At 43.8% G+C, this 11,314-nt stretch overlaps 1 protein-coding gene across 1 annotated transcript; it reads right to left on the bottom strand.

Annotated features, from left to right (window-relative positions):
* Positions 1-6,375: 6,375 nt before the first annotated feature.
* Positions 6,376-10,810, bottom strand: LOC134136539 (lymphocyte antigen 6E-like). The gene is made up of 3 exons (XM_062568451.1): positions 10,759-10,810; positions 7,084-7,203; positions 6,376-6,581 (listed from the first exon to the last, which is right to left on the bottom strand). The coding sequence occupies exons 1-3, from the start codon at positions 10,808-10,810 to the stop codon at positions 6,376-6,378; spliced, it is 378 nt and encodes a 125-aa protein (XP_062424435.1).
* Between the last annotated feature and the right edge of the window lie 504 nt (positions 10,811-11,314).

Here is an 11,314-nt window from a genome sequence, read left to right on the forward strand (position 1 = left end):
TCTTCTCACCCACAGCAGGGACCTCATTGCCAGGCTGGTTGAGGAAGGGAAGAGAGATTCCAGACCCTTACTACTCCTTCCACCAAAAATGTGCCTGTCTGCAAACAAGGAATTCAGCAGGCTCCAGAAAGGAAACAAGAACCATGCTGAAACTGTAGACAAAGTGCTGGGCTTGTGGATGTTTGCAGTATGAATACTGTTTGGTATGAATGAAATAGGAACGGAAATGTGTGAGTGTGTGAAACCATGCAGCACAAAGGTTAGATTGCTCTAGCGCACCTGTTTGTGATTTCATTCAAATCAAGAGGCAAAACAAACTGACCTAACATGAGGAGTCAAGAGGATGAAGAATAGAAAAGGAAAACAAAGGAACTGTAAAATTCAGGGAATTTGCTTAAGAGGGGCAAAATAAGGGGGAAAAGAGCCTAACAGCATTCTTTCCTAAAGGCTGAAAAAGACATGTCCAAAATTAGTTTATTATCATCAGTTGAGAAGAACTCCAGAGGCATGATGAGGACTGCCTAGCTGGAGTCCTGCCCACATGTCACACACAAGTGACACTGGCCAGATCACCTGAGCACACACATCTTGGTGCATGTGAGACACTGATTAAATGAACTCTGCAAGAACAAATGTGAGAGGACAGAATTGGCTAGCTTGGAAATTTGGTATAATAAAATCCCTGTTATCTTTCAGAAGATCTTGCACTAAGTTTTATTACATTCATTTCCTCTAGACTAGAGAAGGGAGTTTCTTGTTCCCAGGGGAAGCATGTGCATGTTATCTAATTACTGATTAACATCTAAAGCTCAAGCAGGCCTTGGAGCTGGGGGCAAGTCCCGGATGAGCTACTCTGAGCATTGAGCACAAAGTCAGCATCTGCTTCCTGGCTCTTCTGGAGCCGGTACGTAAAACTGAAACCTTTGTCACCTCCCTATGTGACAACACATTGCTTGGTGTTAAGGGATTTGCCTAGCTGAGAAATCAGCTGAAGAGAGTAATAACATGTCATTCATATCATGCAGAGCTGACTCACCTGCTCAGCACATCTATTGCTTATACTTGTTGACTGAGATCCTGGGAACCCAAGACATTTTAGGGATTGAAAGTCCTTTGGTGTGAGATTCCTACAAGATGTCAATGGAAGACCATCTTTGGTTCATGTTTGATGATAAGCATCGTTGTATAAAGCAAAGTTAAGCTTTGCTTGACAGTTATTCGGCTCAGCACAGTTACGCTCTAATGAAGGAAAGGGAATAAGCACTCACAAAAGGTACATGGGAATGACAGAAAGAAGAACTGGAGTGGACCAGGAGTGGCAGTTCGTTCTCCAGCTGTCATGGAGAACCTAATCAGATGTTGAAGAAGATATTCTTGTATCGTACTTGAATTCATCTTGATGATGATACTCAAGCTGCTGCTGCTGGTGGCTGTTCTCCAGGCATTCGACTCTAGCTCTTCACCGTCCCTTAGATTCAAGGAAACTGTTCTGATCCTGTCTAAAAGCTTCTTTACTGCTGTGTGAACCCAAAAGCAAAAAGGAAGGAGAATGCACCAGCCCAGTCTTTCCCACTGGAGAAGAAGACTGGAAGGATCACATCCCATCACATGCCAGTTTGCACTTCCTAGTGTGAGGTGTGCAATTTTGGAATGGATGGCAAAGTTGCAACACGACCTTTTTTCCTTCTCCCTCTCCCCCCAAACCCAGGTTTGACGTATCTTGTGATCATAGAATCATAGAATCGGTAAGGTTGGAAGGGATCTCTGGAGATCATCTAGTCCAATCTCCCTGCTCATCAGGGTCACCTAGAACATGTTAGACAGGATTGCATCCAGGCGGGCCTTGAAGATCTCCACAGAAGGAGACTCCACAATCTCTCTGCGCAACCTGTTCCAATGCTCTCTCACTCTCACAGTGAAGAAATTCCCCCTCACGGTCAGGCGGAACTTCCTGTGCTTCAATTTCTGCCCATTGCCTCTTGTCCTGTCACACGGGACAACTGAAAAGAGTTTGTGCCTGTCCCCTTGACACCCTCCCTTCAGGTACTTGTACACATTGATAAGATCCCCCCTCAGACTTCTCTTCCCCAGACTAAACAGGACCAGCTCTCGCAGCCGTTCCTCATAGGGCAGGTGCTCCAGCCCTCTGATCATCTTTGTAACCCTACGTTGCACTCTCTCCAGTAGCTCCATGTCTCTCTTGTACTAGGGAGCCCAGAACTGGACACAGTACTCGAGACAAGGCCTCCCCAGGGCTGAGTAGAGGGGCAGCATCACCTCCCTTGACCTGCTGGCAACACTCTTCCTAATGCATCCCAGGAGACCATTGGCCTTCTTGGCCACAAGGACACATTGCTGGCTCATGGTCAACCTGACATCCACCAGCACTCCCAGGTCCTTCTCTGCACAGCTGCTCTCCACAAGGTCAGCCCCCAGCTTGTACTGGTGCCTAGGGTTATTTTTCCGTAGGTGCAGGACTCTGCACTTGCCCTTGTTGAACCTCGGGGGTTCCTCTCTGCCCAACTCTCTAGTCTGCCCAGGTCTCTTTGAATGGCAGCAGAGTCTTCTGGTCTCCACTCTTCTCAGTTTGCTATCATCAGCAGACTTGCTGAGGAGGCACTCTGTCCCCTCATCCAGGTCATTGATGAAGAAGTTGAACAGGAGGGGACCCAGTACTGAGTTCTAGGAGACTCCACTAGCCACAGTCCTCCAGCTAGACTCCACACCACTGATGACAACCCTCTGAGCTCTGCCTTTCAGCCAGTTCTCAATCCACCTCACTGTCCACTTGTCTAACCCACACCTCCTGAGCTTCTCTAGGAGGATGTTATGGGAGACAGTGTCAAAAGCCTTGCTGAAATTAAGGTACACAACGTCCACTGCTCTGCCCTTATCTACCCAGCCAGTCATTCCATCACAGAAGGCTATCAGGTTGGTTAAGCAGGATTCTGGTATGCAACTTTTTTTTTTCAGACAAATTTCTGCAGAAGATGTTTTTTCATTCTATATTTGTGCAGATGACAGCTCCCACTAACTGTAGGGCCTTGTGTTTGTCCTCATGAAATTGCATCCTCATCTTCAGAGCACCTCTTAGATTTATTCGTCACTCAGAATTCTCACCTTGTCCTCCCGTCTAGCTGCAGGTTATCCCAGCTTGTTACCTGAAAGCTCAATAAGCTTATTCTCTAATCCGTCATTCAAACCATTAATTAAAATAGTGCATCGTGGCAAACCACACAGGACCCTATTTAATAGATTCTTCTGGTATGACAGCAAACCATTGACAGTTATTTGTTAGGAAACACAGTCCAGTCAGTTTATATCTGCTTTGCAGTGATTTTATCTTGACTGTTTTCTTAGTTTGCATATGAGGCTGTCATGTGATACTGTGCCAACAGCTTTATTAGCACTGAGATATGTGACAGCCACCTTGACTCATTGAACACAAAGCTCTTACTGTTCATTCCCGTCTCCTCAGCATCTCCTACATCATTGCAAATTGTTTGATGATTTATTCCAGATTTTTTTTCCAAAATGGGGGCTGACTGCTCTGTATTTCCTCATCCTCTTCATAAGTGTGGATGCTGTGTTTGATAGTGTGCAGTCTTCTGAAATCCACAATGTGTCTCTCTGTGAAGAAACTAGGAGCAGGTAAGACAGGCTGTGTTTGGTAGCTTTGATAACAAATATGACTAGCAATGCAACCAGTAAATTCCTTTTAAACACAGTGAAAACCTTAAAGTGCTTCCTCTCCAAAAAAAAAATCAATCAGGATAAACCTGGTACAGTCAAGCAGGTGCTCTGGTGCTTGGAAATGTCAGGGGAGAAAAGGCACCCTGTAAATATCTAGATAGGGAGACCCTGAAATCCTTCTATCCATTTTATTTGTTGGCAGTAACATCCATTCAGGTGTTATTAACAGACTGGCGTGGTGAAGAGGAGGAAGTGCTGGGAAGGCAATAGCAGCTTGCAGGCAGGTGCGCAGTGATGCGTGCAGATGTCTCCCAGGAGGAGAGAGGAGGGAAATACTCCCTGTGAGCAGAACCAACCAGCTTCCTTCAAGAGCATCTGGTTGACAGTGGTCTTCCTCTTCCTAGGGATCCCAGCACAGAAGTACAAGGCACTGAATGATGGGCCTCAGCAGCAGCTGCCGGGCTCTGAGCTGACAACCTCTGCCTGCAGACCCTGCAGCAGCTCCCCCGTGCTGCTCTAGCAAAGATCTGGCTGTGGTTTCCTCTCCTTCGTTTACTCCGCACAGCTTGGTCTTCTGCATGCCACCAGCCTCAGCGGACTTGTCTCAACCTGACTCCTACCCTCCCTGCCAGCTGGTCTCATCCACCAGGTCTCTGCCCTCTCACAGCAAGTGAAACTGGTTGAGATATAAATTGCTCCTTCTGCTTCTCCTTTCCTGTGCCAGCTTGCCTGGTGGTAAAAACAGTAATGACTTTGGCCTGAAGCCCATCTTTCCTGGAGGTTTTGAAAGCATCCTCTGTATTGCAGATTGGAAGTGTAGATCCGCTATATTGGAAGAAGTGGGTTCCCTTTGTGTCAGGTATTCATAAAACACGTGTTCATGGCAGCGGGGTGCAGCACGACCACCACAACCTGTATCAATGCTGCCAACCCTTTCTGCTCAGCAGCCAGGCATCTCCTCCTTCCTTTCTGTTTAAGCAGTCTTTCCCCTCATCTTCTCCACCACAGCCTTCCTTCCTTTTTGTGGTTGTCTTTGGTGTGAGAAATTAGATGTAAATTCTGCCAGCAGAAAACAAGTTCACTTCTGGCTCTCTTGAGATGTCTTTCATTTCCAGGCCCAGCTCACCAATATGCCCAGATCAACGGGTGTCAGCAGTTTCTCATCCCTGTGCAGCACCTTGGTTTCACCTTGTTCATTTGCTTTGTTGTTCTCCTGCCCTTTAAACAAAATGTTTGCAGCATCAGGCTCCATGGATCACAGCACAAACACCCTGGGTTGATGGGGCAACTTTGCTGATCATCCTGTTGGGAAATCAGTAGCTTTTTAATCTAGGCAGCATGAAACGTCTCAAATGTGTGTCTTTCCATGGATGCAACCAAATAAAAAAGGCTGATTTACAAGGCAAGTGCTTTGGACAAACCTGGGTCTCATTAACCACCAAACAGGTGTCTCATTCCCCCCCCCCCAAAAAAAAAAAAAAAAAAAAAAAGGCTTTGAATTGTTTGGACAAGTTCTGTTTTCCCCCAGAACACAACCAAGCCAGTGATACTGCCAACTCTTTTTTTTTTAATATATATATTTTTTTTTGTCTTGAGAAGCATGCCTGCAGCAGAGGCTATGACCAAAAGGCTTTGGACTGTTGATACATGCTATTCTCTGATTGCCTGCCATTTTTCTTACTTTGCTATGGACAGCCCCATGCCTCCTAGAGAGCTCTTCTGGCTCCCCACAGCTGCTGAACAGTTCTTACAGGGAAAGAAGGGAGCAGAGAGCCTGAAGCTCATAATGAATCAGAGCCCAACAAACTTGATCATTTCTACATCAGCGTCACCATCTGTAAATGCCTGGATTTGGCAAGAGCTGTCACATTAGTTTGGCCCTGCATCAAATCAAGGGAATAGATATGGGAGCGTTGTCTTTTCCAGCCCGGAAGAGGTCTGTGAAGAGGGAGGCAGCATGGGTCCAATTCCCAGCACAGTGTCCATCACACTGCCTCCTCTCCCTCCCTCTTCCCATCTCCCCTGTAGTACCATGCAGTTGCCTTTCCTCTCTCATTTGGTCCTCTCTGCCTTTTCCTCAAGCTCAGCCAACACGTTGGAGCCAGGTGATGAGGATACTCATTTCAAAATGCAATGCCCCTACAAAAGGCAGGGGAGTCAGAAATTGTTTCCCACCGGGGCTGGAGAGGTGTCTAAAATACTGCTGGAAATGAGCTTTACCTCTACATGTTTGTTTATGAATCACTTCATGACGTGTGATTACTGACCTGTTGTGAATGGAGGAGGATACTGAACTCTGTGCTGACATAGCTATTGAACTATTACCTGCATTTCTGTGAGGGTGGATTGTTATTCCTTGCAGTGTTCTGAAGCTCAAAGAGACAAAAATATGTCTTCAAGGATTTCTTCAGAGCCATAATGATTTGAAGATTGAACATGCTAAAAGGACTGCCTTTTATGTATTTTCTGAGGTGACTTGGATGTCTGAGGATACTTAGGATTCAAGTAGGCTTAGGAAATCAATGGGTTTTCAGCAGCTAACTTATTTAAACACTTTTGAAAAGCCCAATGGGAGCTCATCTGCAAAGCGTGACTCTTTACAGGTAGGAATTGTCCCAGAGCAACATTTTTTTTTTTAATTTATTTCAAACAATGCCATCCTGTGGAGCTTTTCCTAACCCATCACAGTCCGGATGTAAAGATACAAGTGATACTAGCTAGGACACCCAGGGTCATCACTCCATAGCTGTTTTGCTTGTTGCTGACTCCGTTCACATTGCATAATGGTTTCTCACAGCAAGAAACCTTCTGATAGGTTTGGTTTTGTTGCTGACTTGTTGCTGGACATGTTGGAGAACACATCTTGGAGTAGACGAGTTTGTTTGGCTCTAATGCAGAAAAGATGGGGGAAAAAAGAGAGAAAGAGCAAAAGGAAGAATCATTGTTTAAATATTTCGTTTACTAAATCTGCATTGCTGAGTGAAAGAAGGACAGGGACCAATCCCCAAGACAAATATGTCTTCTGCTCAGGAGCTGCCCCATCTAGAACATGATTATGGGTCTCCCCTGGGCTCCATGGCTCCATGTTATGACTATGCCTAAAGCAGAATTAGCATGTGGGTGCAGGTTTCAGTTCAAATTGTCTGAGGCAATGCTCAGTCTGGGTTGCTGCCCACCAAGATGGTTTTCCTGCAGCATAAAACCAGAGGGAAGTATTGTATGACCCCGGGGCTCAGTGTGGGAGCACATGGAAGCATGTGCATACAGTTCCAGGCTTGAGGTTGCTGTCTGGTGCTGCTATACACAGTACAGGCATTGCCCCTGACTCCTGAGGTCCATTACTGGGACACTTGTCCTACAGCACAAACAAGGAATTGTTTTGAAACGTACTTGTTCCAATGTTGTTACGGACAGTCACACAATATTTATCTTCCTTTGTGCACATGGAAATGGTCAAACAGTTCTTGTTGGACTCCTGTTCCTGGCACACGTAGCACATAAATGCATAGGCTGGGGGAAGGGAACAAAAGGAGCACATTTCATGGTTTAGAAACTGAGATACTTATGCTCTTGATAGCTATATTTTCCTAGTTGTAGCCTGGTGAATACTTGTGTGAATGACCAGTGACTTTCTTTACCCGTTGACGCACGGTAGCAATGTTAAATCCTTCTTTGTCTCATATGCCTCAGACTGTGAAGTGTTATTGATTTGTTTGCAATCTCTGACAGCAGTAGATGTGAATGGAATTCAAGGATTTGGGGTCTTTTATGAGGGAGATTATTGCTTAGCAATAGCTTCTCTGTCCTGAGAGCTCTATCACGTGAATTACCAATTACTGCACAGTCATTTGTCTTATGCAAGCTGTACACAGGGATAGTCAGGCAGGACCTGAGGACTCCTGGGGCCTGGAGCGTTTCAAGGAGGTTGGCAACTGCCAGCGTCCTACCTCTCTTTCATCCAGCCTGGAAAGTATTGTCACGTATTTTTTCTTGTGGCTGAAAACCACTAGCTGAACTGGCCTAACCTCAGTGCTAGGAAGTCTGAGGAGACTAGTCAGATGCTCTGTTGAACTTCATACTTCTGGGTAAGACAGGGAATAAATGGGAAGTCTCAACCAAAATTATAGTTTAACTGGTAAACACAGATTTGATGAGATAATTCATACATCTGCAATACAGATAAAGAAGAGGACAGGCAGCAAAGACAGGCAGAGGTGAGTTGTCTTGTCTACCAAAGATGAACATGCTTGTCCTGAAATCCAGAAAGTGATAGAATGAACCTCTGGAAAGTAATGATGAAAGGGGGCAAGAGGAAGAACAACATCAGGATGAAAAAACACACCAAAGTGTGTGCAGGACAGCCCCTAACTAGGGAGATTAAGTGACTTGTGAGTTTGGAAGTGGTGATTGAGTTTCAAGCTAGCAAAATCATCCAGAGCAAAATATGCATGTCTGTGTAAGAGAGAGGATGAATTACTTTAAAAGCATAGGCATTTTTGGAAAGGGAATCTAGCACAACACAGAATGCTTGCTAAGCTCCTGGTAAGTCTGGGAACAGTCTGTCAGTACAGAAAGTGCAGAAAGCAACTGGCAGGCATGTTCTTATGAATTCAGTTCTGCCTGATAAGAAGTTGGAAGCAAGAAAGTGGAAGGGCAGTGTAGGTCAGAGAGACCATGAAATGAGAAGTTCCTGATTCTGGGGAAGGGGAAGGGGAAGGGAAGGGGAAAGAAACGGAAAGGAAAGAGAAGGGGAAAGGGAAGGGGAAGGGAAGGGAAAAGTTATTGACTGTTGACACTGAGGAGGCCATAATGTGACTTTTTTTGCCTTGTTCATCGTTAGTAAGTATAAATCTTCATGTATAGGATGGAACATGCTAGAATAGCATGGTTTTGGATAGAGAAAATGCAATTTTCATTTCATTTACATTTTAGAAAATTCATTTACATTTTCAGATGATACCAAGGGGAAAAGAACTGAAAATATTTTATAAGTAGAGTTCTAAGTGATTTTGATAGATGGGTGTAACAAAAAAATGGAAAAAAGAATAGATACAGTTCAGTAAAGAGAAACATAACATGTTCCACTAACATAAAAGTAAGTTACATAAATATAGGATGAGAAACAACTGGTTAGGTTACTATTAAGGATTGGGGTGTGTAAACAGCAGGAGTGACAGTGTCATACTACAGCAATGAAAACAAGCATTACGCTGGGGAACACAAGCAGCAGTGTCATGTGCAAGATATGCAAAATGTCCTTTGCACTTTGGCAAAGCCTCAGCTGGAACACCGATATCCAAATCTGTATGCAGCACTTCAAAAAATGTGTGAAGCATTTGGAGAGAAACCACAGGAGAAGTTGTCAGAGATCTTGAAAATACAATAACGTGTTAGAAAATGTTGGAAACATTGAATTTGTTTAATCAAAATGCAAAAAGGCTGAGGAAAGACACAGTAGGCATCTTCAAGCAAGTAACAAGTAGCTTCAAATAAGAAAGTAATAAATAGTTTATCATGTTCATGGTGATAACACAGGAGAGCTGTACAAAAAAAGAGATGAGCTAGACCTTAAGACTAACTCTCTAAAGGAAGAGTGCTTGAGCAGTTCCAGGTTATGGAATCTTCTTTGCTGGAAGCTTTCAAGAATACGTTAGGCAAACATCTGCCTGATTTGGCTCAGCACTGGAGTGAGGAAGAGGACCATCACCTTGTAAGATTCCTTCTGGCCATAATATTTCTGTAACAGTGAGTTCCAGGAAAGAGATGACAACAAACTCTCCAAAGTGGGCTGTGTAATCAACAGTTTTGATCAAAAGATTGCACATTGGGATCTTGAATGGAATCCCAGATACACGAGAAGAATCAAATAGTAGTTGCTTCCAAGATGACCTTTTTTCATGTGTTAGGCCAGGAGGTTGCAATCATTTACATTTGAACGTAGAAGCCTTGCTATTAGTTTTTCTAACTTTCTCACATCTAGACTAGGCTACAGAAAGATGCTATATAAAAGATTGTCCTTAAGTTCATTTGGAAGATGATGCCAATATAAAATGTCATCAGCCTACTAGAGGAATAAAATATCCCACCATAAATGTCTGTTACCAGAGTCTTGGATCTCCATTAGCCTTTCCCTTCACCTTAGGGAACACTGAATATGTTGCTTTTGATAATTACTCTCTAGTGGCCACGCTGAGTTGCTGCATTCATGAATTATGGGCACAATGTCCTTTTTCTTTGGTACAGTTGTATACCTCTTTCCCCCACCCCAAAAATTCACAAAGCTTATGATTTTCAAGGTAGACTGCAGAACCTTATGTAAAATAAATGTAGGAGGAGGGCTTTAATACATCAGAGAGCAAGAATTAATTAGATGTATCTTTCTCAACCTCTCCTAGATATGTATCACAGTTTCTGGGAAATTATCAGGCATGTGGGAAAGATTTGCGACTTGGTCCTTATTCCTACATGCAAGTTGCAATGTAGCAATACAGGTGTATCATCCCCTGAAGAACACTCATTTAAAATACCTCAGACTTCCCTTTGGGAGGAAGGATGCCTTTAACGTGACATAGGCATGCAAAAGCTCTTTCACCTCTGTCTCTTATTTCATCTTTAAAAATTCCTAGTTGTATTTCCTAGGAAGCAAGATAGGTGGTAAGCCACGTGATTCACTCCAGTGGAGAAAGCGGCAGTACAGAAAAGTCTGCAAAATACCCCAAAATGATATGAATAAAATACATTTTTGCTATGTTTTCTGCCTCTTCTAGCTTGCATAATATGGAAAGGTGTCATAGACAAATGCATGGATGTAATCCATCATCCAGTGAAGTACAATTAGGGTTAAATCACTTGATACTGCCTGCTGGAAATCAGACATGCTCTGTAAACTGATCCGATTTCTACAACAAATGGAAAACTCAGAGTTAACCAAAGTGTGAAAGGGAGTTAGCAGCAGCATTAGAATACTGCAAAGCTGGTGATAACTTTCTAAATTCTTGCAGCACAAAGTTTTCTCCATCTTCCCTATAAACCTCATTCCAACTAGCAGCAGCGATAGAGGCTCACCTTGCTCCACACACAGGACAGCAGCCAGCAAGGTGGCAAGAGTAGTCCTCATCTCCATCAGATCCTCTCAGATGGACTGGGAAGGTGTTTGGAGAGCAGGTTATATACCTTTTGCACAGCAGCAGTTATACAGGTTCCATGTGGCTCATGAGTGGAAGTGAAATCAACCCAAGGGTGTGTGATGTACATGTGGGAGTTCTCCATGCTGAAACCCATGGAAATTGTAGTCACCTTTGCAAAAAGACCTTTTAATACCACATTCTTGCTCTTCCAGTCTCATGAGTATCATGGGGAATAAGAACCTGCTGTTCTCTCCTCTGAGATTTTTCCTTTTTCATCCTTCTGTCTTTTGGGCAGCAGCAGTTGCTTGATGAAATAGGAAAGCCTGGAGACATGGAACATTTTTCCTAGCAGTGCATTTTTCTATCCTCTTTGGATAGTTAATGGTGGATGTACCAGGGCTCATGATGTACCATTCTTTTTGTTGAATTATTCCACAGAATCAGAAGGCCAAATACTCAACTGGCCTAAAATGGCTTAGCTGCAATGAAATCAA

This window comes from Rhea pennata, chromosome 2 (assembly GCF_028389875.1).
Source record: "Rhea pennata isolate bPtePen1 chromosome 2, bPtePen1.pri, whole genome shotgun sequence".
Classification (NCBI taxonomy): domain Eukaryota; kingdom Metazoa; phylum Chordata; class Aves; order Rheiformes; family Rheidae; genus Rhea; species Rhea pennata.

Coding starts and splice junctions, on each gene's coding strand:
- LOC134136539 (XM_062568451.1), bottom strand. CDS start 10,810: ATGAGGACTACTCTTGCCACCTTGCTGGCTGCTGTCCTGTGTGTGGAG. Junction 7,204..10,758: donor TGTCCTGTGTGTGGAGCAAG/GTGAGCCTCTAT, acceptor CCCTTCCCCCAG/CCTATGCATTTATGTGCTAC. Junction 6,582..7,083: donor CCGTAACAACATTGGAACAA/GTACGTTTCAAA, acceptor TTTCTGCATTAG/AGCCAAACAAACTCGTCTAC.